The following is a 27,843-nucleotide window of genomic DNA, read 5'->3' as shown; positions in this document are numbered from 1 at the left end:
AAGAGCCAAGGAATGAAATCACAGGAAAACGGAGCTGTGTCTTGGGATGCTTACCTCTAAGGTAAGACACGTGGTAGTGCAGAGCACAGGAAGACATCAGTCATCTTGGCTGACAGGAAGCATTCATTCCTCGGTCCATTTCTCTCTTCCCCGTTTCTGTTTATTTCCCTCATCCTGGTACCTCACCTGATGCATAGCAGTTTGAGTGGGTGCTGTGAGCACAGGCAGGTGGGCTTGTATGTTTTGCAAAGGCTTATGATTCTGGCTCTTTCCACAGCAAGAAGGAAGCCCTGCTGAGTGCTTACTGCTGCTGTACCAGGTTGCTGGCCTTTTAAAATAGTTCTTCACATACCCTGTGAGAATCTGGTATTTCTTCCTAGATCTTTGGATTCCTGATATGTCTCTTGTTTTTTTAGTGTGTGAACCAAATCCTGTGGCCACCTCAAATAGAAGTGATAAAGTTCCCTTTCTCTTTCTTTTTGTTAAGCAGTATACCTACATACAAACATAGGTTATTGTGTGGTAGAAATATGCTAGTGTATTTACTCAACACTCTCTTACTGTATTGCTGACAAATACATCATGTTTGAGAAAAAAGCGGGGTGGAAGGTAAGGGAAGTTAGTCCTCATTGCTGGTGCCAATGCTTTGAATAGGTTGAGGAGCTCTGAAAAAGGTCCCAGTATGTGGATGGAGATTTCTTCCATAAACAAAGTGGCTGCATAGAACTACATCATCAGGGACAAAAGGAGTTACTATAAAGAGGGCAGTAGCTTCTTTGTAGTCTGTCTTCTACAATAATGTCTTAAGTCAGTTTATCCAACTCTATCCAAATGAGTGAAGAATGCAATATTATAAAAACCTGATGAAGTAAATCAGCTTGTACAAGGACTGTGTGGGAAGAAAAGAGCCACTCCTGACACTGAGTGGGGGAGTATAATTATATATAACTCGTAACTTTTGCATAATGCATCTTAAGGGTAAATGTGCAAGTGGAGTCCTTGCTTGCTCAGCAGTGATAGACAACCTCTACCTGTGGGCATGTTCTTTGTGCGTATCGAGATGGCCTGTATTTAACTTTTAGGTGATGTCTAGATCTTGTGATGTTCTCTTTTTACAGTGGCACTTTATAGATATTTGTGCTAGTGCAGTTATTTCTGCTTCCTCCTCTAATCAGAGCACATCTTGTTGTTTGTGCATACCCAACCAGGTTTATAAGGCTAACATTCTCAACCAAGTAATTAATCATTTATGATTTTCAAATTCATACATAATCAGCTTTTCACCCATGGGAATAGCAAATTAGATCTTCTCTCAGTAAAATGAAAAATTCACACTCTTCATATGAAATTACTGACAGCACATAATTACTATAAAAATACAAATTACATGGAATAATTTAAGAAAAAATAGATCAGTGCATCCTTTATTTTGTTTCCTATGTATCCTTATCGTAGGCCGTTTCAAAAGTAAGCTACCTTTTCTGTGACTTCATCGATAAATCTCTTGACTGTTGTGGTCTCTTGTTGATGTATTAAGTCAATAATGATTTAGCAGCCTTTTTTTCAATGATAACAGCAGTTATTAATGAGAACTGTACTACTTTTGGCATGCCTGAGGTCTGAAGGGAACATAAATCTAACAGCGCTCTGTTAATTTTATGCTCAGCTGTGAGACACCTTTGTATTTTCTGTTTTTTGGGGACATTTCAGCATTCAGGATTAGCTTCACTTACGTTCAGTTGCCTCACCTCCTACTGGGTGGTGGGAAACCAACGATGGCTGGCGTTGCTTCTTCTCCCATCCTCTCTGTTTCAAGCTACACTGCCAGCCCTGTGCTGCACATCAAACCCCCTCTCTGGCCATCAGTCCCTGAAAGAGGCCATTTCCATCCCTTTTCTGCTGCCTGTGTAATGCAAATGAAGTCGGGTGCCCTGGGGCGGCTAATGTACGGGGATGTAACTACACGCATTAGAACAGGGCTAAACATTTTCTAATCTTTTCTTTTCCGTTTTAAAGATCTCATAACAGAAGAGTCTATTAAATCTACTAATTGTAATCAGGACTTGTGGATTTGGCAGTTTTCCCTTACTCCCTAACCAGCTTTACTATTTCTGCCAAGCCACCCCTTCCTCTCCAGAGCTGACCCAGCACTTTGCAAGTCTGGACCTGAGACAGCCTGTCCCAGCTCTGGAAAACAGACCCATGGATTTCTTTCCACAGATGTAATGAATTCTGCAAAATGGTTTGTTCTTTGATTGTATTCATCACCTCAAGGGCAAAATTCACTCTTTCAGTACAGACTTGCATTCCTTCCAGAATTGTATTACATGCTCTCCTCCTCATCTTGCAGGAAGGGGGAATGAGAGCACAGCAAAAGCATCAGCTCCGATGCTTTCCTTGCTGGAATATATTGCATATGAATGTGAACTATTATGCGTTTCATGGTCAGTTGCTAATAAGAAAAGGTATCACGCAGCAGGGGAGCAGGTCTCTTACATCACTGCAGCCTTGTGCTCAGAGAGTAAGTGTGTTGTGGGATTTTTGAAGTAGTATAGTAAACCTTTCTTAATCGTGGAGCATGAGTTTAGACTTTACTGGGGCATGTATCCTAATGGGAACCTGGCACATACTTAGGCCCTTACATACCATTCTACACCCTGCATTGTGCCTATCTGGCTTTATAGTTTTTATTTTTTTAAGTGCCCTTGCAAAATTTTGATCACTCGAAGCACAAAACACGAACATTCGCTTTTGAATGGAGTAGGTGCCTGCACAAACGTGTATACATGAACATACCTACCTAATTTATTTACCAGAGACAAGAAATTAGTAATGACCTTGGCAGAGGTGTTTTTTTTAACGTAATGCTATAGATTTCATTAAGAGTTAAAATCCAGACAAGGTGGAAACTGGCACATACTATATATAAAGATGCACATAATTTTGTCTTTCAACCTTGCAAGCAAGATTATTGATATATAAATAATTTCTAGTGAGATGAAGGTATATACATAGGTTGAAAGCACAGGCAGATTTGAGGTTGGGATTTTTCTTTATTCTTGAACGAGGCTAATCTCTTGGAGCTTGGCAGGGCTAGATCTAAGCACAGGCAAAGGAGGCAGCAATCGGGATGGCAGAATGGGCCCTGACAGAACCCTGAAAACCAGACTGGCAGCTGCTGCTGCCACAAGGGGGGATGAGAACGTATGAAACAGCAGCTACTTTGGGAAAATGGGGCATGTGAGCCTTTTCTGAATCCTGGTCACTTTGGCAGAAAAAGCCAGCTCTGGATGTAACCTAGGCACTTCATCCTCAGGGCAGCACAATTTAGTTTGCTTATGCTGATAAGAAGCCTTGAGCCAGCTCTGGTGGTTAGCATGCATCCACTGTGCCTTCCAAATAAAATTATCCACTACATAAATCAAACAGATACCATTTAAAAAACAACAACCACCTTTAGATAAAACTGGTTTATGAAAGGTGGCAGACATTCATAGATATGTACAGACAAAATACTTAGACCTACATGAAATGAAATATGAAAAATAACAGAACAATTGAGGAAAATCTCACTGTTCCAGCAGAGCAGCAAGCTGTGGGCTCTTATGAGGTCTGAAGACAGAAGGAGAAGTGGCAAGATGGAGAAATGTGAGAGTTGTTCCAGATGTCAAAGTTGCAGAGAAGGCTCTTGTGTTATTGTGAGGCTTTGTGAAAGGACTTAGAAGCAGCCAATTCTGAATTGGTGGAGGAAGAGGGGGATAAAGACAGTCTATGAATAATCATCTCATTAATAAGTGTTGCTTTTACTTTTCCACAATTCTATCCAGAATGAACTGTAATAATGTCTCCAATTGTTGCTGAGTCCAGTGAATAAGTTTCTCCAGTGGCACACATCCAAACGTTTCTGTCTTCTGGGCTTTATGAGATGGAATACACTTCCCTTGCCTAGAAGCGTGATCTCTTCTGTGGCCACTAAACTGGCCAGAGATCTGTATTTCTGTGTAGGAGTCCAGACTGCAGATTATTCCAGATATCTAAATAAATACAGCAGAGGTTTATCTGCACAATTTTAGGTGCAGCTACCTCTATGTGAAATGAATATTCATGGATTTGGCAGGAATGTGCTATGCTAGGGGCAAAAATGAGTCTTCGTTATTGCATGTTGAGGAATGACACTCAAGTGCTGCAGTGTACAGCACTCAGTATCTGGGGATAAATCATCCATGCAATTAGATGTGTAGTCAATTGATCTACATGTTACAATGCTCAAAAAAAATTCCACTTTGTTAAATACATTTCTCACAGAGTTTCAGTAACTGTTGGCACTGCTAGATCTCTTTCCTGTTTGTCATGAGTTCTTTGGCTCTTTCTACCACTTGACAAAGCCTATTGATTCTTTTTCTATGCCCAGGTTCAGCAGCTAGCATCAGGATTGAATGACAGCCATAGCATCATAGCTGAGAGCTGTGAATGTGGCAATAATGAAAAGGTAAAGTCAGTTAGGTCTCTTGTGGCATCCTTTTTCTTGGAGGAAAAAATGGTTCAGTGGGCAGGGACCAGTTTTCTAAAGGTACCTGCCACCTAAAAAGGCCAATAGACCCTTGCTGCCATTTTGAAAATCAGCACAAATCCTGCTAATCTGCGCCCTTATCTGTGAAAAATCTATCCTTTACTGATGGATCTTGCACCTGTTGAAGTTGATGGCACAAGTCCTGTTGAAGTCCATGGGGCAGGATTAGGCCTTACCACAGCTTGCTTATGAGCACTAGCATCATCGCTTTCCTGACAAGGAGGAAAAGTACACAGTGAAGTGAGGAGGCAGATCCTCCTCCTTTGCCGCTAAGCAGACACTTAAAGGTGTTGCTGAGTTAAGACCATAAGGTCAGATAGTATCTGACCCTTGGCCTGCCAGACATCAACTCTTTCTCTATGCAGGTGTTCAGGGAATCTTAAAAATGGCTGGCATGATGCTGAAGCAATAGCTACATCACAGTATTAATTGTTCTGTGTTATCAGGTATTTTTTAGAGAGCTGGCAATGGCAACCCATGTGATACAATGCGCTGGGCTATTCCATTCACTGCTGCTGAGGCTGTTTATAGAGCCAGGCAGTTGCAGAAAGCGGTACTTGATGGTACCATTAAATGTAACCATTCTGCCTTAGGGATGATTTCAGCATTCCTTCAATAACATGTAATGGTGCCAAACTAGAGATATTGTGCAAATTACAAACACAGCTTGCCCAGATATGTTTTGTATCCCTTAAGTATTTAATTCAATTTTATCCTAATATGATTTACCCTAGCAGTTCTACTTGCATTTTACTTAGTGTTACTTTATACTTATAAAATTGAAATGGTTAAATATTTCTTAACCACCTAGGGAGGAAGAAGTTTGTCTCCTGCAGCAACAGAACAGGCTCTGTAGCATGCTTTCCACTGTCAGTGCCAGCCTTTGCCCTCAGAGGCTGGCATGCAAGTTTTGCAGATACCTCAATCTTTGCCTAAGAAACATGTCTTTAGTTTCTTGTGTGTTGTACATGTTTGAGTGTAGGAAGCAAGTAGAAAGGAAAAAAACATATTTTCCTTAAGTCTCTTGTTGAAGGTAATTAGTCACTAAAAATGTGAGAGATTTCTCTGCTTGTTACCTGCCTGAACTGAACTTTATCATCATATACTGCAGCCCAAGAATAACAGATGTGGGGAAAGTGTTTGTAACTGTACTTCATTTACAGGTTTAGGAACCTGGACTCCATTTTGTAAATATTTTGATACTGTAGTTACCTTCCACAGTCTTGTGAACATAATGCAGTCCTGTGCACTTCTGTTGCACAAACTGATTTGACACAGGGGAGGGGGGGGGGAAGATTGTGCAGTCTCTACATTGTTGCGGTTGCTACAATGTGGAGTCATCTGTGCCATAGGGGTAACCACAGATCTTTGAGCCCTAACCTTTGCCTAGGAGATAGTAAAAGGGATATCACTGACACGCTATGAATTGGACATGGTTGAGCAGCATCTGTCACGTATGTTTGCAATGGTTATATATCCTTTTTGTGAGGTGGATATTGGCCTCGGAGGATTTGCCGAAAACAGAAAATAGAAGTTGGTATTTGCTCTATCAGTTTATCTGAGTAACTCATGAGTAAGCTGATATGGCCACGTCTACTTCTAGAATCCAGTCTCTTCAAGTAATTGAGCACGTCAGCTGTAAGCAGGAGCAGCCTTTTTGTGTTAAGATTTACAACATGAAATCATCTTACACTTTATATTTGCCCCTGTTTTCTCCTCTTTTTATGCATTACACTTTGGTAAGGCAGATTTCTATTTGCTCAGCTGAAAGTTCTCCAAAGCAGAGACTGCAATCTGTTGTGAGCTAGTAAGAGCAACCAGGGTTTTGCATGATCATAGTGCCCTTGTGTTGAGGCACTTCTGAGTACAGGGAAAATGATTGCAAAGTATCAGAATAATGCCACCCTCAGACAGGAGGTCTCAAATACATGTTTTAATGAGTGTCAGAAATTTAAGAATGACGTGCAGCAAGGGATCAACCCAGGATGAAGCCTGCCTCATGAAACAAGCAGGGTTCACTACTGCTTTCCTGTTTGTAATGTAGGTAGTGTGCCTTCAATACAGCCATCTTAAATGGTTTACTGCTTAATTCCCCATCCTACAGACCCATGATGTGCATCAGTCCTCCAATGTGACTCACTTTTCAGTTATATGAGAAAGTAGAAATACAATGTCAATAAGCCATGTCAGATTTCAAGCTCAACCTAGATGGAAAAAAAGAATGAATGCTTCTCCCAGTGAAATAAGGGGAAATGAAGGCTAAATGAAAATGCAGCGGTGACTTTGCTTGAATAAAATCAAAATACTTCTGAATATATGGACTAGCGTTAGTGGGGAAACTGGATCCAAGATGCCATCCTGTTGCACTGCACTAGAATTAATGGAAACTGAAATGATGAACATAAATCATTTAGTCTTGACCAATAAAATAATGTGTAATTTCACCCCAAAGTTTAATTTTAGCTCAGCAAATGATGTTCCATGTCAGTAACTGGTTTTCTCACTGAAATTTAGGGAAAAAAACCTAACCCTGTACCACTTGTCATTTCAGTGGTAAAGCAAAAGGCTTTGTCAGGGATTGCCCCTTTCAGTCTCTTCTCAAGTCACCAGAGTCCATGCATGTGAACACACGACTGATTCATGAGGTCTCAAGGGTTATGCTGCTCATACACCAAGGGGGGCAAGGCCTAGGTGCTGAGGATTCTGTGGCTTTCCATAGTTCCTGGTCAGTGGCTGGAATTGGCACTAGCTTATGTGGGACATTTTGGTGTTTTTCAGCAAGTACTGATGTTCATAGTACAATACTCAGAGATGGAGGAGGTTGGGTGAGGTGCATCTCTGTCTGGAAGTCAGGAGAAGGGGCTGGAGTGTGTTGGGTTTGTGTGTGTGGTGGGGTTTTTGGTAGCAGGGGAGGGGGGGCTACAGCAGTGGCCCCTGTGAGAAGCTTCTCAGAGCTCCCCCGGCTCCAAGCTGGACCCACCTCTGGGCCAGGCCAAGACAGTCAGTGATGGTGGCCATGCCTCTGTGATAGTGTATTTAAGGACAATCTGGGAGGGGGAGCTGGAGTTGGGAGAAGGAGTTGTGAAGGAGACACCTCTGCAAACACCGAGGTCAGTGGAAGAGAGGAGAAGGGGCAGGGGTGTGTGTGCCAGAGCAGAGCCCCCCCTCAGCCCGTGGTGAGAGGGCCGGCTGTGCCCTGCAGCCCGTGGGGGTCACCGGGGGAGCAGATGCCGACCTGCAGCCCGGGGAGGACCCCACGCCGGAGCAGGGGCTGCGCCCAGAGAAGTCTGGGACTCTGTGGGAAGCCCCCGCGGTTGTAGTTCACTGCTGGGAGGGCTGAAACACGTGGGAGGGACCCACACTGGAGCAGTTCGGGAAGAGCTGCAGCCTGTGGGAAGGACTCAGGTCGGAGACAGTTCATGGACCAGTCTGCCCTGGGAGGGACTGACCACAGCCCCCATTTCTTGCTCCCTCCTGCACCTCTAGTGGGAGGAGGTAGAGAAACTGGGAGCAAAGATGAGCCCAGGGAAGAAGGGAGGGGTGGGGGGAAGGGGTTTTTACGATGTGGTAATGCTCCTCACTGTCCTATTCTGCTTGTTAAGTGGTGGTGATAGTGGTGTTTGGATTAAATTGATGATGATGTTCTTCCCCTACAGTCTGTCTCTTGACCATAATGGATGTATCATCCCTCCCTGTTCTTACCTCAATTCTGGAGCCTTTTGCTGTATTTTCTTCTTCCCATTCCTGAGGGAGGAGTGAGTGAGCAGCTGTGTGATGCTCAGTTGCCCTCTGGGCTCAAACCATGACATGGAAATAGCTGGCTTTTTGAGTAGATGTAGCTGGGGGCATGGCATGTGGCTGAAATCCGTATGTTTTGCTGTATATTTTAGTGAGAGCTGTACTGTTAAGGGACTGAATTGAGGAAGGCATGTAGCAGCCTATGTAGATAGGCAGTGCAGACTGTCAAAGCACCTGAGCTGTAAATGCAAGCCACATAATTCAGATGCTGTTTAAAATGTTATTTAAAGAGCCTCTATGAAGTGTCTGTTCACATTACTGAGTGCCTAAATATATCTGCAACTCTGTGACTACACACTTAGTTCCTTTGTACTTTCCCTCCTTGAAAACAACCATAAGCACTTTTCACTGAGCTGGATGGCTTAAATCTTACTGAAGCAAAGCAGAAATCCCAATCAGCTTAGAGTCCCCTTGGGTCTGATCTCTGATGCCAGCCAGGTTGTCCCACTGTAGGGAAGAGGTCCAGCACTGTAGTGCAGGTACAGCCCAGCCCACCACAAGGTGCTCTCCAGTCATGTGTGACTGGAGATGTGCAACAGCACTGGGTGCTGGGAAACAGCTACGAACTGGTTACAGTTTGAAATAGCAAAGATATTAGACAAGGGGTAAAAAGGAAAGGGAGAGCATGGCATTAGATTTTCTATGCATTATGACCGTGGAGGGAGTCAGTTACAACTTTGTAGTTTTGCAAGGAAATTTATACTGCTTCAGAAAACTTGGCCACAGGGCAATAGTGCCTACCAGTCTCACAACTTGAAATCCCTTTCTGGCTCTTGGACAGGTTTTGCAGATGTTTCTTGTGTGCTGAGACACTGTTTCTGACGAGCAATTCAATGAGGGAATACTAAGTATTCTCCTACCCAATGCCAAAGTACAGCCCTTCTAACAGGGAGCTAGGCTTATCACCAGTTCTGTTATTTTAATGTGCAATGTTTGAGGGGAAAACAGTCTCAAAATAAAACCAAACAAATCCCATAAAGTAAGATGCTTTTTGTTTATACTTATTAGCTGGAACCATGTCAACAGGGAATAGCTCTCAAGTTTTTGTGGAGAGTTTAATACTGTGGTGCAGACTAGATTCTGCAACCAGAGCCCTCTTCATACAACTCAGGCAAGCCTTTACTTTTCAGTGAGTCTCCCCAAGAGGAAAGAGCCATTACTTCAGTGAACATGGCCAGCTCTGGGCTTTTGCAGTAGCATGATTCCTTTCTCCCCAGGTAACTGAGAACTCTGTTTGTCACAACATCAAGTTTTATCTGCATTTTTACAGCTGGCTTGACAAAAGATGCTAAAATTGAGACATATCAATGCTTTTGAGAAAATTATGCCCTATTATTGCTAAATTCAAGGATTGGCTTATGGGTCAGTGAACTGAAAAACATGTAAATGATGCATGGTATATCTTAGTCTCCCTCACTTTTGAATGAAGTATTCAAGATAGAGCAATGAGATTTTTCCATCTCACCTTTTTTCAGGTTTTATGCATTGGTTGCTTTATAACTTCATATCCTACCTATTGGTTTAAAAAACTTCCAGTTGTTTGGCTTACTTTGTCCATATTGTTAAAATCAGGTTAAAAAAACCCCAAACAATCCTCAGGACAAACAGATGTGGTTGTGGGCCTATATAACTCTGGGGACTCCTTATATAAACTCATTAAATGTCTACTGTTTCACTGACAAAACTTAATGTAAAACATGATGATTACCTATGATCTTAAATTTTCTTTTGAGTTTGTTACATGCCCTGATATCCTGCAGAAGAATTAAAGCATCTGACAAAAAAAAAACCCCAAAAAACCAAAAAACCTCTCCTCTCCTTCACTATGAATTTGCAAAAACTGAAACCAACAGCTGTTCCAGAGCCAAAAAGAAATAAAAGCATATAGCAGGTGGCACCATGTATGTATGTCTAATTGCAATCCAACAATCTGCTAGCTAGTTGCCAAACAGTGAGGAATTTCATCGTGATTCAGGCAAAGAAGGGAGAGCAAAGAGAATGGGAAAACGAGAGAAGTTTTGACCTAGGAAATTAGAGGAGAAATTTAGAGAGAAATGAGTCTATCTAGGAGCAGTGACTGATGATAGTCTCTTTCTTTTCTGAAATGTTCTCCTCTTGACTAGCCACTCTTTAGAGAAACTGGCTGTAGATGCCAAGAACACTGGTGAAATGATGGCATTTCCAGTACAGGGCTCGCTGTAAGTAAACCTCATGGACTTTCTGTCTGGTGACACGCAGCTCATGGTTCAGAGACTCATGCAAAGCAGTGGTATGTGTGCTTCTGGGGCTTCTTCCACATACAAGGCATCTCTACATCTCTGCTCACAACTACCCTTTGAAGGATCAGTGATGTGAACATAACTTTTCATTTGCAAAGTTCTGATGACAATTAATTTCAACTGTGTGACCAGACTGTTTCCCCACATTTTTCTCCAGCCTCTGTCCAGAAAATATAATTTATATGGGTCCTGTTGATGACCAGAATCAAAGTATTCTGCCTCTCCCCTCTAATACAAAGAAAACCTTTACTTGAAACACACTGTGTTGGGAGGATTTGGATGGGGGTAAAGAAACTTTGGTCCTTTAAGACAAGGGAAAAAGAACTGCTCTCCTTAAGGTCTGAAGTAAAAGAAACCAGAAGAAATTCAGAGCTGCAAAATGCATGGTCTTGTAGTTAAGAGCAAGAGCAAAACCCTCTGCACCAAAATGGAAGCCATTTGAGGGAAGTGCCTTAGGCTTAACAGAGAATGTATTGGGAGTTCTCTTTACCTCAGATACAAGGAATATTCCTGCTTTTATACAAAGCACTAGTGAAATGACCTATCACAGGGAAGGATAGGACTATTGTCTTCTATAAGAGGAGACTAAAAGACCATGACATTTATCTGCAGAAAGGCTGAAATAACTGTCCTCTGTAGAGCATCAGAAGGTGAACACTGTGAGAAGAAGGGAGAGAATTGTGTGAGGTTTAGGAAAACATGGGTGTAAGGACAGATGAGCCTGGTCTGGCTGTGAATAAATTTAGCCTGGAGGGATCGCTGCAGTGATTGGGATCTAGAACTGCTTTCCTTTGGGAGAAGTAGAGCTGAAATCTGACTTCCTTTCATGATGCAGCAGGGTAAGATGATTATGTGGAATCGGATAATGCAATGTTTGCAATAAAGAGGGATCGTGCTCAGAGACTGAGGTGACCTCTTCCAGCCCTGCATTCCTTGTCCAAAACTGGCATAATCTGCAGACTAGCCTTGTAAAAATAATCTGGGCTTCAAAGAGAAACTCCAATACCAACAGTAGTTGGTAACAGGAGAGGGATCTCTAGATCAATCATACACAGCCAAAGCCTTATCATGACTTGGCTGCTGCTTCTGCTTCAAACATCTGCAAGAATGGGTTTAGAAAATGGATTTGATACATTAAGACAAGCTGGATTTGGATATGGCAGAAATCTGATGGGTGCGTGACTTCTAAGAGAGGAGGAAAATGAGATTCTGGAGTAAAGTGTAATCTACAGCAGGACAAAAGATAAAAGATGAAATAAATTGGAATGAGGCAATGCTATCAACCAAATGTTTTAATAAGATTTTATGAGATGCAATGTTCCCAGTCTGCTAGATTAGCTTTTTTTTTTTTGGTCAGTAGTCTATGGTATTTCAGTTGCATAGAAATGGGAGTGAGAAGAACTATGATAAATGGATTTATATTCTGACTAGCACCAGTATAGAGAAATAAAAGGGTGGCATGGAAATTGTGCTCTATAAAAGGATTGGTGTTGAAAAAAATCTAGTAAAAATCAAAAAGACATGAAATCTGCTTTGGGAGCTCTGAAGAAGGGAATTGTTACTGTTCTTGACATTACAGATTTTAAGTGAGATGTTGATTCAAAAGAAACATAAAATAAATGAACAAGAATATACCAGCAATTCACTCATAAAAAAACATTCTTAAAACACTGTATTTTTTGTGTGGCGCTCCAGTGCCCCAGTGAAAAAGACGTTCAGGATAGACAGGAACATTAATATTAGTAACTCTAGAGTTAAAACTGCTAAGTTCGGTCAAAGCTAGCATGGCCTATATTTGGCATGTGATTCTCTTCTCACTTGTGCAGTCAAAGTCTGAAGTCAGCAGGATTACACAGAGGTAAAGCCAGCATGACGGAAGGGAGGGAGTACCAGCCCATTCCCAGCTGTTCTGTCTCCAGGGTCTGATGGTGATTTATTTTAATGCTGAGCTTTTCACTGACCCCTCTAAAGGTGTAATTTGTTTGCCTTTCCTGTGATCAAATCAATCTTCCAATCCACTGATAGCAATCCTCAGTTAATTCTTTCTTTTAATGCTATCTTACCATATAGATAAATCATAAAGGGTTGCTATGCCTGGAGGACATGAAGTGGTGCTAACTTAAAATGATTTAGTAAATGCTTTTCCAGAGTTTTGCTGGGCAGCACACTGAAGACACTTTTCAAAAATATTCAAAATCAAAGCATTCAGTATAATAACACAAGCCCAGGAGGGCTCTTTTCCCTCGTTTGACACTCTTTTCAGTGGGTGAAATGTGCTCCTGCATGGTCCAAGTAAGATCAGGTACTACTGAAACTATCCTTGAAGGGTTTGTATCACTGTAACTGTAGTAATAGCTTCCTGATACCAGTGCAAACTTTAAAAAGAAAAAAAAAATCTACAAACCTGTAATTCATTTGGCAAATTTCCTTTAGAAAACTGCCTCAAGCCCAGGGTCACTGGGGTTCTCTACGACTTCCAAGGCTCTTTGATTCAGATCTAACAGAAAGCAGAAAGATTTAAATTATGTTCTTGGAGGAGGGCAAATTGTTGACAGGGGAAGCAGAGTAGTTGCTAATGATTTTCAGCCTGCCTGAAATGGCTGATACTTGAATGGACAGTGGGGTTAAGTATTTGGGGGCTGAAGCTCCTCTGGCCTGACTGCCAGGTTCGCTGCTGTTGAATGCTATCGCTTTAGGGAAGTTGCCGATCAGTGAATTGTTGAGTATAATATTTTCATTACTTAAGATCGGTTGTAATTCCCAACTTCAGTTGATCCTATTAAAGAGCAAATAAGAGCAAACAGCACCTGGAGTGAGGGTGCTGCTGCTATGTAGCTCAATACTAGGAATATCAGAAGCTGTAGTACTGTGCTTATTAGTGCCTGTGTCATTTGCTGGCTTTCCATTTGCTGATGAGTTCTGCTTAATTAAAAGCAGCAGGAACAAGTTGATGGCTTTCTGATCCTGGCCTTACTGTCTGAGGACTGCTGATGAGACAGACACTGCTCTGGCACAGTAATGAAAAGCAATCTCTGTCCTGGAGGCCAGGGATGGGATTTTCTCTGTGAAACAACAGCTTTCAGGTGCTTTTAGCCTCTGAGACACTTGGGAGGGGCTGGCCCCTGCCCTCCCTGCATTTACAGGATTGACTATCTGCATATAAATGGATGAGGGATGGAACAAGACTGCTGCCCAGGAAGCTGCTTTTATCATTTATTCAGGTGGCAAGAAAACACAGAACCTGCTGGATCACCTGGCTGGTTTCACACTCAGCTCTGAGGATGATGCTGCTGATCATGAAGGAAGAGCAGTGCTTCCCACACCTATGGCCTGGAAATGTATTTCCTGGTATTCCTTCCTTCTTCTCAATGACTTGTTCATTCAGCTCCTTATAAGACTGGTGCTAAAGAAGCATTTTCCAGAGCTTTCATTGTATTTCTTATGTTACCTGAGACAAAGTAAGTGACAAAAGATATTTGTAAGTGCTAGAAAACGGAGGAAAGTATCTTTTACTTTACATGCATGGGTAGCAAAAAGCCCCCAAGTGTCCCAACAGCTGAAGTGTCAGGTTCTGCCATGCTCTCGAGTAACGCAAAGCCTCAAGTGAAACATATGCTGTAATGAAATTACTGCCTGTTTTCTCTTAAGTGTTTGGGATGGAGGAGGCTCCCACCACAGAAGTGCCATGTGTTTCACACTGCCTGCTCCAGGGGGAGGCGGCTGGCCCTGGGGGATGAGGGAGGGAGAGAGGCTCAGGCTAGATTCAAACTTAAAGTTCACCTAATGTAATGAAAGAAGATGAGATAACTGAACAATAGCAGGTTTCATTTTGTCCTCCCCACTTAAGCAAAGCTCCTCACAATGTAACAGTTTTTACTAAGTGCCAGAGAATCTGTTATGGTCACATGATCTGACTTCTACTTTTCCCAGTGGGAATATGTGTGTGACAGCAATAACTTCATATTGTTTTTCTTTATACAGTAATAGCTGGCCATATGTTTAAGCTCTTTGTGTTTGGGAGCACTAGTTAAAGTGTTTATTTTCTCATGCGTATGGATTCCCTGACTTGGAAGCAATTTTGTCAAAGAAAATCCTTGCCTTTCTCACACTCTGCTTGCTGCTGTGAGCCAGTGTTGTTCTCCAAGCGCTTTTAACCCAGTTTGCTAGACTTCTCTGGTTGTAAACCATTAATGGCAGATATTTAATGCTGGGGAAGGGTGATCCACAAAATCTCCCAAAACTGCTTCTTTATCCCAAGGTATAATTACAGTATCCTGTGACTTTTCTTCTGATTTTCTGTTAAATGAAATTTCAGACAATCAATTCCCTCCTGATAACAGAACTGTCACTGCCTGTTTTCATCCTCTCTCTGCTGCTCAAGACCAAAACCTCACAAAATTCTGAGCCTTTTTCCAAAGTTGCCTGAAGCCTATGGGGCTCTTTAGATTGGCTCCTAGAATCAGATTCTTCTTACTGGTATCAGGTTGTGGTTTTGTTTTTTTTTTTTTTTCCCTGCCACTGATATTCCAAAGGACTTTTGTTTTCCCAACATTTTTTGGGCATAGGGAGCTCTGAGATAAGGGAGGTAATCACAGATCATCTGTATAAAGCTTTATGGGGTCAGGGCTATAGCAGATCCTGTTTTTTTTAATGGAAAGTAAAAATGTGGAACAATTTCTTATTTCAGAATATACTTCTGCAGAAACACAACAATTTTGTGGACAGAAAACCACAGACTAGCTGCTGAATGCTGGGTCCTTCTAAAATGAAATTTTAGAAAGAACCATCCTTCTTCTGTACCCAGAAAGGCTGAGGACAGAGTCCAAGGATGAAGAGTCTAGCTTTGAGCTTTGCTTCAAATGTTGTATTTCAGTGTACCACAAGCACCATCTGTTTCTTAATCAGGTGCTGCTGACTAGTGATACACCTCTGAAATGCATTCCACTTCAAGATGTAGCTCTCATGATTACATGTCCTACCCATCAAGATACTGAGGGCAATCCCATCAGTGTGCCACCTTCACACAGAAGACATGTTCATCTCAAGTCCACTACTCAGAGGATAGTCTTTCATTATTCATAAATTTTCTTTTTAATATTTAATCTGCAAGGACTAGGTGAAGCTTCCTGGACTGGCTGGCTGTCTTAACTTGCTGCAAAGCAGGAATATTTCCAATTCAAATCTTAAGTGAGATAAAGTCTAGGTGAAAGCTGATATAAACAACTCAAGATCTACTGTGTATGATCTGGAGAGGAGGAAGTCAGCAGGAGGCTGCTGTTCTTATGTGCTCCACACGCCCCTGCACGCAATAGGATCCCTCTACCTGGCAGCTCCTGCAGCAGAATTCCTGCCTAGCCATGGAGAGCCGCTCCTTCCCACCTCCCCTTGCAGTGTCTGCTCGGGAATGGGGCTGGGGCCAAGGGAGGAACACCCAGAGAGCCTCCACACGGGACTCCTTGGAGCAGCGTTATGCTTATGGGCTCTCACAGCCCATGGCAGTAGGACAGAGTGTGGCCTGTGGGCAACTACATCACGGCCAGACTTAGAAGCTTTCTTCCATCAGTGACACCTTGGTCTTTGTAGTTCATGGCACTTCACTACAGGGAAGTGATGTCTGCCAACACACCTGTTTTTATAGTGTTAAACATCTGAATCAAGTTCTAGCATGTTTTGACAAGGTGAATTATCCTTTTTGAAATGTCCTTGGCTTGCTGCCTTGTTCATTCTCATGAGCCTTGTTTGTACTAGCAGGTTGTTGCTTCAACACAGCAACGTCATCTGGTGTATTTAAGTTTCATACGTACTGTACCTGCGGGACATGCTGCAACCAGCTGGGAAGCCCCAAGAACATGTATTTCAGGTGCATTAGAGCACTAATCCTTCCTCTCTTTTCAGTTTAAGGTTGTTTCTGATGTGTGCTCTCTAGGGAAGGACTCTCTTGCATGTGTGTCTGGGAGGGAAAGGTTATTAAGAACCAGTTGTTTAATAAAACCTTGCAGTAAGTGTTTTGCAGTGTATAGATCAGCCCCTCCCCCCCTTTTGAAAATCAAAATCACTTTGCTGCAGATTTCTGCACGTCTATTGGAGCATGGTATGGGACAGTTGTAGAGGACACTCTCAGTATTGCTATTTGTGCAATTCACGGGTCATGGCATGTGGTGTCTAACTTGACAGTTTTAGCCTTGTGTCTTGAATGAAGATGACAAGCAGATAAATCCCAGGAGTTATTCTTCCAAAGTGACACTGTAATACCTGGTTAAAGTGGTAGTAGTAGTTAATTATCCATTTGCTGACACAGAATATTTTTTTGAGGAATAAAACAATGCATAAAATGACCAAAAAAAGAGCACATAGATCCATGGCTTTTCTCAAATCTGACTTTCTGAGATGGATGTAAATGTATTTTATCAACGGTTGAAATACGTTCCTTCTGTGGACAGGCACGGTGCCAGGACTGTGTACTAGGGAACTAAATCCATTTTCTTCTTTCTCTTTCTCTCTCTCTTTCTCTTTAACCTTGATAGAAATGACCCTTACTGCATTTGAGTTTTTTAGAAACTTGTTTGCTTTACAAAGCCTCATTTTTATTTGCAAGTAAAAATTATGTTTATTTTTAATATTTTGTATTTAAATTTACTTAGAGCACAAAGAGGATACAAAGAATAGCTTTTCTCAGTATGTGTGTTATTCACCTTACAGGTGTCAATATAACCATTATATGCAACAACTTCATTTAGGATTCACGAGAATTTCCATTAAATTAGACTACATTAAGCATTGGACCAAAGTGCAGAAAATGTTCTTCTCTCAAGGCTACCAGAACAGAGATGGCTGCATGAAGTGTTTTGGTATTTATGCTTTTGTTTCTAAGCAGGGAATCTAAAATGAACAAATCTTTGTAGATGAGACATGGCTAAGGACTTTGGGCTTGTCTATTTTGGAGAAAAGAAGGCTAAGGGGAGACCTCATTGCTCTCTACAGTTTTCTGAGGAGGAGAAGTGGAGAGGGAGGCGCTGAGTTCTTCTCTGGTATCTAGTGATAGAACGTGTGGGAATGGTTCAAAGCTGTGTCAGGAGAGGTTTAGACTGGACATTAGGAAGCATTTCTTCACCAAGAGGGTGGTCAAATACTGCAACGGGCTTCCTAGAGGGGGGTGGTAGATGCCCCAGGCCTGTCAGTGTTTATAAGAGGCATTTGGACAAGGCCCTGAATAACATGCTTTTAAGTTTTGGTTTGTCCTGAAGTGGTCAGGCAGTTGGACTTAGGTGATCACTGTAGGTCCCTTCCAACTGAAATACTCAATTCTATAAATGATAAAGTTGCACTGCCTGGTTTTATTTTTATTTTTAACCTGAGGAAAATATAAGCTATAATTCTTAAATTTCATTAACTGGGGTATATCCTGCTTCAAGCCACAGCACGGTAGCTCTACAAAGCCATGAGATGAATGGTGATCATTACTGCTGTAAGACAGCACACCCCTGTGAAAGGAGCTGATCAGTTTGGGGGACTTTTTTTCAGGAAATCCTTAGAAGCATTAACTGGCCTAGTGGAGAGAAGTCTGCCCTTCAATCAGGCTAGATAAATGTATGAGGGAACAAACAACTCAAAGTTGAACTCAGTGCAAGACAAGGAATCCAGGTTTCAGGAAAGCTCTTTTATCACATTTAGAGATGTTGTTCACCTCACAGTCACTTGAATCTGCAACATGCTGATAGGGTGGCCTACAGCATGAGCTTTCTCACCTATGTCAGATTTCTGTTTCTAGAAATCACGAAACATTCACATCTTGCAGAGCTAGCCTGGTGGGTGAAAGCCCAGAATGTCTGCCCAAATAAAAGCTCAACCTTCCACAACAGAAGAGTGACCTGAACACATTAGTCTGGGGGCAGTTCTGGGTGTGGCTTCACCATATCCCAGAATTCTTGAAAGAAACCCAGAGCCTGCAATATAAAGCTGCAACTCCTGGGAAACTTCATGGGAATTTTTAGGTTTTCATCATGTTCAGCCCTATAAAACTTATGTGAAACATCTACTAACAAGGCAGTTTATGCACCACTCCCTTGGATATGTGCTCCTTCTATGCTGCAAGGTTTGCTCCCACCCACATGTGCTGTTCAGAAGAGTCAGATTTTGGGAGAAATCACTAGGCTTTCTTCCATTTTCAAGATGAGGCATATCTACCCTTTAGGGAGAGTGTTTTTAAGTCCTCTTCACAAATATATTTGCTTGATGTCAAATCATCATCTTTTCCTTTTTCTTCTCCAATTCTGCATTGACAGAATACACCAGAGGGTCATTTAAAAAGTTGGGAGAAGCGGTGAAGACTGTTCATCAAATCAGTTGTACCCTAAATCCTACCAGACAACAGAAAAAAGCATTTCATGCTTGCTTTCAGGGCTGCCAGCGCATGGCAGCATTGCCTCAACACTGCTTTTTAAGGTAAGCTGCTACACCCTCAACCACTGCAACAGTGTGACTTACTTGTGCTCACTAGTTCTAGCTACTGATGTTAAACTGTCACTTCTAGAAGAAGAAGAACCATAGCATACCCCATACTGCTCTATCTCTCTTGACATTGTTGTCTTCTCACTGTTCAGGCTTTGATGTTCCAGGGTCTGACAGCCTGAATGCATGGCTAACCTGCACACCTCTGCTACTGCCATGGCTTCAAGAATGTAGATTAAGGGAACTTGCAGAGTAATCAATAGAATGTAAATTTTTGTTTAGAGGAAGTTCCATTTCCATTCTTTGTGTCTGCACCTGCATAACCTGGCTGTGATCTTATGACTGGTCTGTCAGAGTGAATGTATGTCCATAGCAACAAAACTGTGAAATTATCTTCCTGATCAGACATTCTTTAGCCATACTGATAATTCACTGCAGGAAGATTACTCTCCTGTGACCCTTCAGAACAATGGCCTCACAGATACAGGGATGCCAGCAGCCTCCTTTTGAGCCCCTCAGTCCTTCTGAAGTTTAAGATTTAATCACAGAAAGTCAGTGACAGGGCAGCAATTTGCCAAGCCTTGACTGAGAGTCATGCATACTTCCAAGTTGGAGCAGTGCAACAGAGCTCAAAGTCCCCCTTTTTTTTTCAGAAGTAAGCAGAACAAGCAGAGTCATTCTGCCCATCATATTGCTTTCAATTAAATAATCCTCCTCTCTTGTATTTTCTTCCTTTCTCAAGCCAGTTCCAGCCTTCTTTAGGATCCTTTCATCAGCTTACCTAAACTTCCCAGGCTAATTAGGTGTCTGTTAGACCCTCTGATGGTGCTAGGAAATCCACTCTGTTCTGCTGTTGAATTTTATCTTGGTTATCCGTGTGAAGAAGCTTGCTTTTCCAGTTAATTGGCTGAACTGAGCAGTGGCGCTTGTTTCACTCCAAGCATGGGAAATATAGATAATGAATTACCTGTTGTGTCACATATTTCATGATCCTGATAGCCTTTAGAATATTTTTTCCAGTTCCATTCTTTCCTACAGTGTTACAAGTCTACTTGATGAAGTTACTGGCAGTCTTGAGTTCTTTATATGCCACTGCTGTGAAAGATGCATCTGGTTTTCCATTAATATCTAAAGTGATCTTTGTATGTAGCAGCTCTCTAGTCCATTTTACTGCTTATCAGTACCATGTTGGCTACAGCATTATACCTACAGCTGAACAGTGAGCAGACAGAAATCCTATCGGTCCAATTAGAAATGCTGTCATTAAAACAACAGAAAATTGTAATATTACAAATAAGAGACTTGAACAATAAATACTACATAATTCTGCAGATCCTAAGATAGTTGCAGCATTATATTCTAGCAAAAAAAATGTTGAGGCTTTTTCTCAGCAATACTGGTTTACCTCAAGCTGAATTTGTATATTACTGGCATTTTATGAGACTTCAATGTTTCTAGCTCTCACCAGGCACATTTCATAAAGATTTTCCCATGATACATCACTTTTTACTTTCACTGGACAAAGACAAGCCTGATAACCTGCTATATTGCATAAGCATATTTCTCCAGTTCATTGAATAATTGGAATTAAATTTTAATTTGTTCCTGAGTAAAGTCCATGCAGCTGCTATATATGTATAATGCTTTCTGTGACATGTGTTCTATGTAACTCCCAAACCTTCTATTTCTTTGTGCTTTACCTGGATTCAGGTGTCATAACTCATCTGCCTATTCTAAGAGGTACAAAGCTGATCCACAGAAGAGAATATACGTATCCCGAAACTGCTTATCCCATTGGTCTGAATTTGTACTGACTTTGTAGATAGGGAATACTGAAAAACCTATTCACCCTCAAAAGTTGAAAAAAACCCATTCCCCACGTTTTGTTGACTGTAGACACTTAAATCAGTAGTGTTCATTTAAGTCAAAACTTTCAAATCTTTTCCAAGGGGAAGGGCAATGATGAGCAAGAATTAATTTTATTATCCAATGAAGTCACCTTCAGGTATTCAGTCAACCCAGTCAAAGCCAGTGATCTGCTTTTCTTTGGGACCAGCTTCTTTTTTTATAGTAGAACTTGCTCTATGCCAGAAATGCGTCTCGTTAATGTTGGTTATAAAACTAAACTTCCACAATAAAATAGTATATTGCTTTTTATGCTTCACAAGTAGAATAAAATCTAGGCAAAACATTTCTGAGGTTTAGAATTACTAACCATTGATAAGTGAAGTAGGTGTATTGGGGGGGGCACTGAGTGTTTTTTATCGTTCAAGGTGAAATCAGTACTAAACAATCTCTCATGCACTAGCAGCAATGTAATCAAACAAGCTGACTGGGTAGGAAATAAGGAATGAGGCTAATCAGAAATTTATATTATTTATTGGTGAATGTTCATAGGTGAACTCTGTGTGTGAGAGAATGGAATAAAATGTTTCCCATACAATGCCATTTAAGCTTTAAAGGAGATGAGCAGTTTCAGAAAGGATGTTAGTCATTATTGGTAGGTTGCCTGAACACAGAAAATGCAAGAAAGACTTAATTCCCCTTTTCATTAGAGCTATTATCTCTTTTCTCCCAGCTTTATACATATTCATGCCTGCTTAGAGGGCTCCTTTACACAGCTGAGCATGGGAATTGCTGTTAGTGAAAGTTAGACTCTACTTCATGTTAGAATGTGTGACGGAGAAAACAGACTGGAGCAGCTCATCTACTCCTGGACACCAAATTGTTGCAGGGGAAAATATTTCTTTAACTGATTAAAATGCTAGACCGGCTTTTCCATAAATAGCATCTGAATCTTATTGGCCTTGGACACCACGCTTTATCTGAAGTACGTTTCATGCTGGAAGCTGTGCTTCGCATTATGGGGTCTTAAACCCAGGAAAGCATGCAAGGAGGAGAAATTAAAAAAGCATGCAGGAAAACAAATTTAACATCATACAGACAAAACAATGAAAATGTGTTTTCAGATTTGAAATAGATGTACCGTCTCGAATTTCCATTATAAACATAAAAATGCATTTAAAGCCAAAAGTGGTTAGATCCCTGTATAGTCCTATACTGCAGACAGATAAACTATTTTTGATTACTTCCGTAGCAGTGGAACTAGGGACAGCATAACCTTCTCAGATTTTGCATGGCAAATGTCAGCTTCTCATTACAGGACCATTGTAATACGTTAGAAAGAATGAATTCTTTAGTTCATACCTTTAGATTTTTACAGTTCATACTGCTGTGACACAAGGCACTTGAGATATTTTGTGTGAAGTCCCAAAGTGCCTGAAGGGCCCTGCCACTCCTGTTCTCTTGCTGCCAAGCAGCACTCAGGCATCTGTTCTTGTTCATTTAAAGGAGCATGGATGCTCCTCATAAAGCTATGCAGAAATTTGCCTTTGCTGATGAGGTAAAATATAAGCTACTCTGTGATAGAAAATAAGAGAAGAAAGATGAAAGTTTTCAGATTAGATTTGCTGAACCTCTGTGACTACTTTGCATTACTATACAAGTGAAGCAGAAAGACTTGATTTAGGCCAGAAGTAGTGAGCAAACTGCTAATAGGTATCTTTGACCTTTGTCAAAATGACAGGAATGAATCAATGTGCTACACATTTGCTCATGATACCAACCTCTAACGAAAAAAAATAATAATTTAATTGCCACCCAACTGGCTGAGGGTTTTTTTCAGGAAACTACAGCTGAGTAACTGCTGCTTTCTTTAGGAAAATAAAATTGAACATGGTTATTTATCCTCACAGAAGCCTGTGGAAATTCTGCATGTTTTAAGTAGTGTAACGCCCTAAACCATTTCTGTTGCTTTAAGAATGGCAAGCTGTTAAGTTCCATCTCATCCATGCCTGTCTTCCACACCTCCCCCTTTCACAGCAGGGCCACAAGTTTTTCTTTTTAATCTTCCCACTCATCTTGGCTGGACACAGAGGGCTCCCCCTCCCCTGGAGCACATCATCCACAGGCTGTCAGCTCCTTAAAACCTCCTGCCTCTACCCACTGTAAACCACTGACCTGAGGGGAAGGTTTCCTCTTGCATGCCCAGGCCCTTGAACCAGTCGGTGCCATTGATGAAGACCTAGAAAACAGTTTTTAATTTGTCTGATTGTTCCAGGTAGAGATGGCTTTTACTGTAACAGCTGCACTGGGCAGGCCTTGCAGTTGTTGGGGTAATGATGGTCTCCTCCCTTCACAGAAACACACTGTGGTGGGGGGCGGGTGTGTGTGTGTACAACACCCCCATGCTCAGGAGCTTGTAGAACTACCACTTTTTTACCTCAATCATCAGGACACTGCTGTCGTTTGCAGGAGAATGAAATAATTTGTAAACTAAACACTGAATTAAAAACTTAAATCGGCTCAGCTGAACAAGCAGGGAAAGCTTTCGCGCCTAGGGATCCGGCAGACCCGGGTTTCCAACGTGTTTCGGCCGCCAGGATCCGTTCACCTGCACGAGGCCCGCCCGCCCCGCAGAGCCGCGGCCGGCAGGTGGGGCCCGGGGCCCGCGGAGAGCCCGGCCAGGCCCCGGCCTCGGCCCCGGGCCCGGGCCCAGCCCCGGCCTCGGCGCGGCCCCCACGGCCGGCCAGGAGCGCGGCGGAGGGGGCACGGTCCGACATTTCCTGAGCCGAGTCGTTATGCCGAGAGAATTCAAAACGGCGGTAGAGAAATAAAATCAGTGCAACGCGTGAAGAAAAAAATCCAGACTTCGTCCCGTGTTGCTCGCGTAGGAGTGTTCCTTTTGTCCCAGCTTTTCCAGCCCCCCACCAGATCCCAGGGTTTCACCTGTTACTGCTACAGGAGTTATAGTAAAGCCTGGCCACAAATTATATTCCTTCCGGTTTAAAAGTGGCTTTTCGCAGACACATTTTTTATAGCAACAGGAAGCCTTGTTGGCAGTGTATTTCAATTATGCTCTGAAACTAATCAAGGAAAGAGAAGCCGTTTTGAACACAGGAAGCTCAACAGCTAATCACACGTTTGAGTGCCTGCTTCCACGGGGGATGTGCAAGTACTTAAGTGTTCCTGAACTCCCAGCACATCAGCAATCTGTTAAATGGCTATAAAGTGCAGGCTTTATTAGGAAGGGGGAGGATCCATACCACCCAGTGCGAGGCACCTGCACTCTCTTCGCAGTTACCAGAGGGAGAGAAGCAACCGAGATTGGGAGAGTCTGAATCACCCTCTGGAAAAACCCTAGCTCCTTTCACTAACCGTAGAGGAGGCCTAAAGAGACTAAATGGAAATTAAGTACCTAAGCCAGGGTAGCTACTTTATTTCACCACTGCCAGATGCTAGCTGTGGGCTCGGTATACCTGAGGCTAATTGCCATGATTGCTCTAGCTGAACTACTTCTGTGAACTGTTACTGGAGGTAATAAGGTTCCCACTAAAAAGCTCAATTTTCTTATTTTTTCTCCATTTTTAGAGTCAAATCTTTCTTTGGTATTAAGCAGAGCTGTGTATAATGGAACGAGGCTCACTTGCTCTTTGGAAGCTACATGGTATGTAATGTATGATGTACAGTAATGTATGATGTACAGTCCTGTATTCCTGGCGTGAAGGGATAACAGCTATGTGGCACGCATTCTGCTTCCCAAAGGAGGGCGTCCCAGTGTCTCCAATAGCTCCTCTCACTGTGCTGCTGAAAGGTCTCATTAGCTGGGGGAAGCACAAACCCTCACTGGAAGCCTCTAAATGAGATCCAAAATTACTTGAACCATGAGTGCAGCAAGTAAATCCATTTAAGTAAACTGCAAGAGCATTGACAACCGAAATGTTGCTGGGACATTTGGGCTGTCTCAAACGTGTTTACAAAGCACAGCAGAAAGAACTGTCTCTGATTTGAATCACTAGAGGATTATTATGAAAGTGAAGCTTAATTGGTGTAAAACAAGCAGGACAGAGGCAAGGCTCAGACCCAGAACTTGTGTGTTCCCAGCTAAATCTTTCAGCAGGTTCAAAATGTTCCCTGCCCCTGTAACCCACTAGTTTTCTCTGAGCACATCTTATCTCTTCCAAGTACCCAATAAACATGGACTTTAGCTCTTCAGCGCAAAAAGGCAGAAATTGTCTACTATCACTGTGTTACAGGCATACTGCTTCTGCCAAGTATTTAGCCAACCTGTTGGGCAGGCCCTCCTAGCTTTGCAGTTAAGATTCCTGTTTGCAAAATAATAATAGAGAGTTTGAAGAGGTCCGTTCAAGTTCTGCTGCACTGCAGAACTGGGGCGAGAAAGTTCATGGGTCCCACCTGGCTCTGTGCAGCGCCTGCTCAGCGCCGCGCAGTCTGTGCTTCTGACATACTGCGGTGCGAGGTGACTTGCCGGAGACAGCTTGTCTTTCTCCTCGCCGCATCTGCGTTCGGTTCTGGGGTTGCTCAGTACGAATGATAGACAGGATTTTGGGTCAGGGCTGGGTTGTCTCCCGTTCTTTGTGGATAATGGGGGCGGGGGGCGCGCACACATTCAGATGCAGAATAGCAGCGCAGTTCTTCTCAAATGAGCTTGAAAAACCGCAATCCCCACTTCTACTGCTCTAATGCTGGAACCCTGCCAGGATCTCGAGAAGAAAACCAGCACCGAGACAATTCCGCTTTTGTCCCGGGTTTGTTAATCTCGGGACGCCTCTGTAAATAAATACTAATCAAAAGGAACTGGCAGCCGGGGAAGGACGGGGGGCTGCTTGCCGTCCGGGTGGCTCCGGCCACCCTGCGAGGGCAGCCCCGACCCGCCGCAGGGCGCAGCCGCTGCTCCGCGGGGACGTCGGGCGTCCCTCAAACTGCGCCTTCCCGTGGAAGGCTCCTTCGGCAGGCTCCCTCGCACCGCCGGGGGCAAGGGCCGGGAAGCGCGGCCGCCGGCCGGGCAGCCCGCTCCCTCCCCGGCAGCCCCCGCCCTCCGCCGCGGCGCGGGTGGGAGGCGCCCGGCGCCGCTAGAAAAGGGGCGGCCCGGCCCGGGGCAGGCGCGGGGTGCGGGTCTGCAGTCGCGGAGGGTGCCGAGGCTGCCGTGCGGCGAGCGAGGGCTGTTGGGGGAAACTAAGTGGCTTGCACTTGATAAGGTACGTTCTGTGCTAAGGGAGGAATGCGGTGGGGGTTAGCAGAGAGGGACGTTTTCCCCCGGTAGTGACTCGATGCTGTTTTATCTCTTCAGTGGTTTAGTTCTGTTCTTGGGGCAAAATCCATTTGACTTCAGTAGAGATAGTGCGTTGGGCAGGGGTTGTACTGAAACTGTGGATTGACTGAGCTTGTGCCAGTCCTGCCTTGAATAGCATCCTCTGTGCCTTCCTTGGCTGTAGCGTGGTCAAGAAAGATGTTTATGTGCTTCTGCATCTGTCTGCAGGTGGATTTGTACTTCAAGCATTTCCCCTCTGAGGACTTCCAGCCCAGCTACAGTGATGTGGTTCTTGGAAAAGATCAGAGCGTCACATGAAAATGGAAACCTCCCTAGCTCCTCCTTCCTGGGACTGCCACCTGGCCAAAATGGGCCTGAAAAAGCCCGAATGGGGGCTGTTGCTTTTCCTAATGTGCTCACCCCGGACAGAATCCCAGAATTCTGCATTCCCCCTAGGCTGACAACCTCTGGCTCTGTTAAGAGCATTGGCTTCCACCAGGACCACGGTTCTGAGGATGCAGACCTTAATTCTTCAGATTACAGCCCCAGCTCTTCTTTGCCCCATCTCATTCAGGTGGAAAGTGCTGAAGAGATCCCAGCCCTGGAGGAAGAAAGCACCAACTCAGACCCACAGTCCCAAGCAGCGCTCTCCCTGCCTCACTTTCCCAGAGCCCCCACTTCCTATGGCTTCTGCACTCTGCTGGAGAGTCCCCACACTAGGAGAAAGGAGTCCATCTTCCACGGTGACCCACGTGGCGCTCTGCCCAGCCTGATGCTGTCTCGATCCAGAGCTAACACATTCAGTGGCAAAGGGAGTGTGTCTGATCCCATCGCTATCAGCTTTGCTTCTGTGAGGCTGCCTCCCAAGCATCTCTCTCTGCACAGGCAAGGTGCCTGTGACAGTGATACTGCCTCCTCCAGTGATAACTCCCCTTTCAGTTCTCCGCTTCTCAACAGGTCACCCCCCAGATCCTGCTCCCTGATCAAAACACAAAGTCAGGAGGGATTGCTCTGCTTAGCGCTGAAAGCCAAGAACAAATCCAGTGTGGCCAGGAACAATTCTCTCTCTACAGAGGAGAGCAGCTCCACTGATAACAGCCCCAGTGCCATCAGGCGGGCCTCAGAGGGGCTGCTTGCCACACGCAGCTTCAGCATGTCCTCTTCTCCCATCTTCCCCCTGGACCTGACCCGCAGCCGGGAGAGACTCGTGGGAGAGAGCACTGTGGTAATGGACAAGGGAGGCATGTTGAGGCTCTCAGCTGAATACTGCTTAGAGAATAAAAGGCTGCGGATCCGCCTAATCAGTGCAGAGGGTTTATATGATGACTCTGTAGAGCCCAAAAGCATAAACTGTTGTATCACCTTCTCCCTGGTGCCAGGGAAAGCACAGAAGCAGAGAAGCACTGTTATAAAGAGAAGCAGAAATCCTATCTTCAATGAGGACTTCTTTTTTGATGGCATTGCAGAAGAAGAGCTTTACAGCCTCTCTGTAAGGATGAAAGCAGTGAATAAAGGGTGCAGTATGAAACGGAGCTACACCTTAGGAGAACGGGAATTGTCTTTAATGAGTATGTTGTCAGTGTAATGCTTTAAACATTCTAACAGACTAATTATGTCTTTTGAAAGTTTTCTACTAA

At 43.3% G+C, this 27,843-nt stretch overlaps 1 protein-coding gene across 3 annotated transcripts; it reads left to right on the top strand.

Moving 5' to 3' along the window:
* LOC141965562 (C2 calcium-dependent domain-containing protein 4C-like) lies at positions 1-27,843 on the top strand. 3 transcript variants are annotated; one of them, XM_074917324.1, is made up of 3 exons: positions 24-61; positions 24,526-24,601; positions 26,435-27,843. In XM_074917324.1, the coding sequence occupies exon 3, from the start codon at positions 26,490-26,492 to the stop codon at positions 27,789-27,791; it is 1,302 nt and encodes a 433-aa protein (XP_074773425.1). In that variant the 5' UTR covers positions 24-61; positions 24,526-24,601; positions 26,435-26,489; the 3' UTR covers positions 27,792-27,843. The 3 variants fall into 3 exon arrangements, with proteins under 3 accessions (XP_074773426.1, XP_074773425.1, XP_074773424.1); XM_074917325.1 differs by lacking the exon at positions 24,526-24,601 and having other exon boundaries at positions 1-61; XM_074917323.1 differs by lacking the exons at positions 24-61; positions 24,526-24,601 and adding an exon at positions 26,096-26,153.

Source organism: Athene noctua, chromosome 13 (genome assembly GCF_965140245.1).
Source record: "Athene noctua chromosome 13, bAthNoc1.hap1.1, whole genome shotgun sequence".
NCBI classification, from domain to species: Eukaryota; Metazoa; Chordata; class Aves; order Strigiformes; family Strigidae; genus Athene; species Athene noctua.
This window is presented reverse-complemented; position numbering and strand designations above follow the sequence as displayed.

Coding starts and splice junctions, on each gene's coding strand:
- LOC141965562 (XM_074917325.1), top strand. CDS start 26,490: ATGTGGTTCTTGGAAAAGATCAGAGCGTCACATGAAAATGGAAACCTC.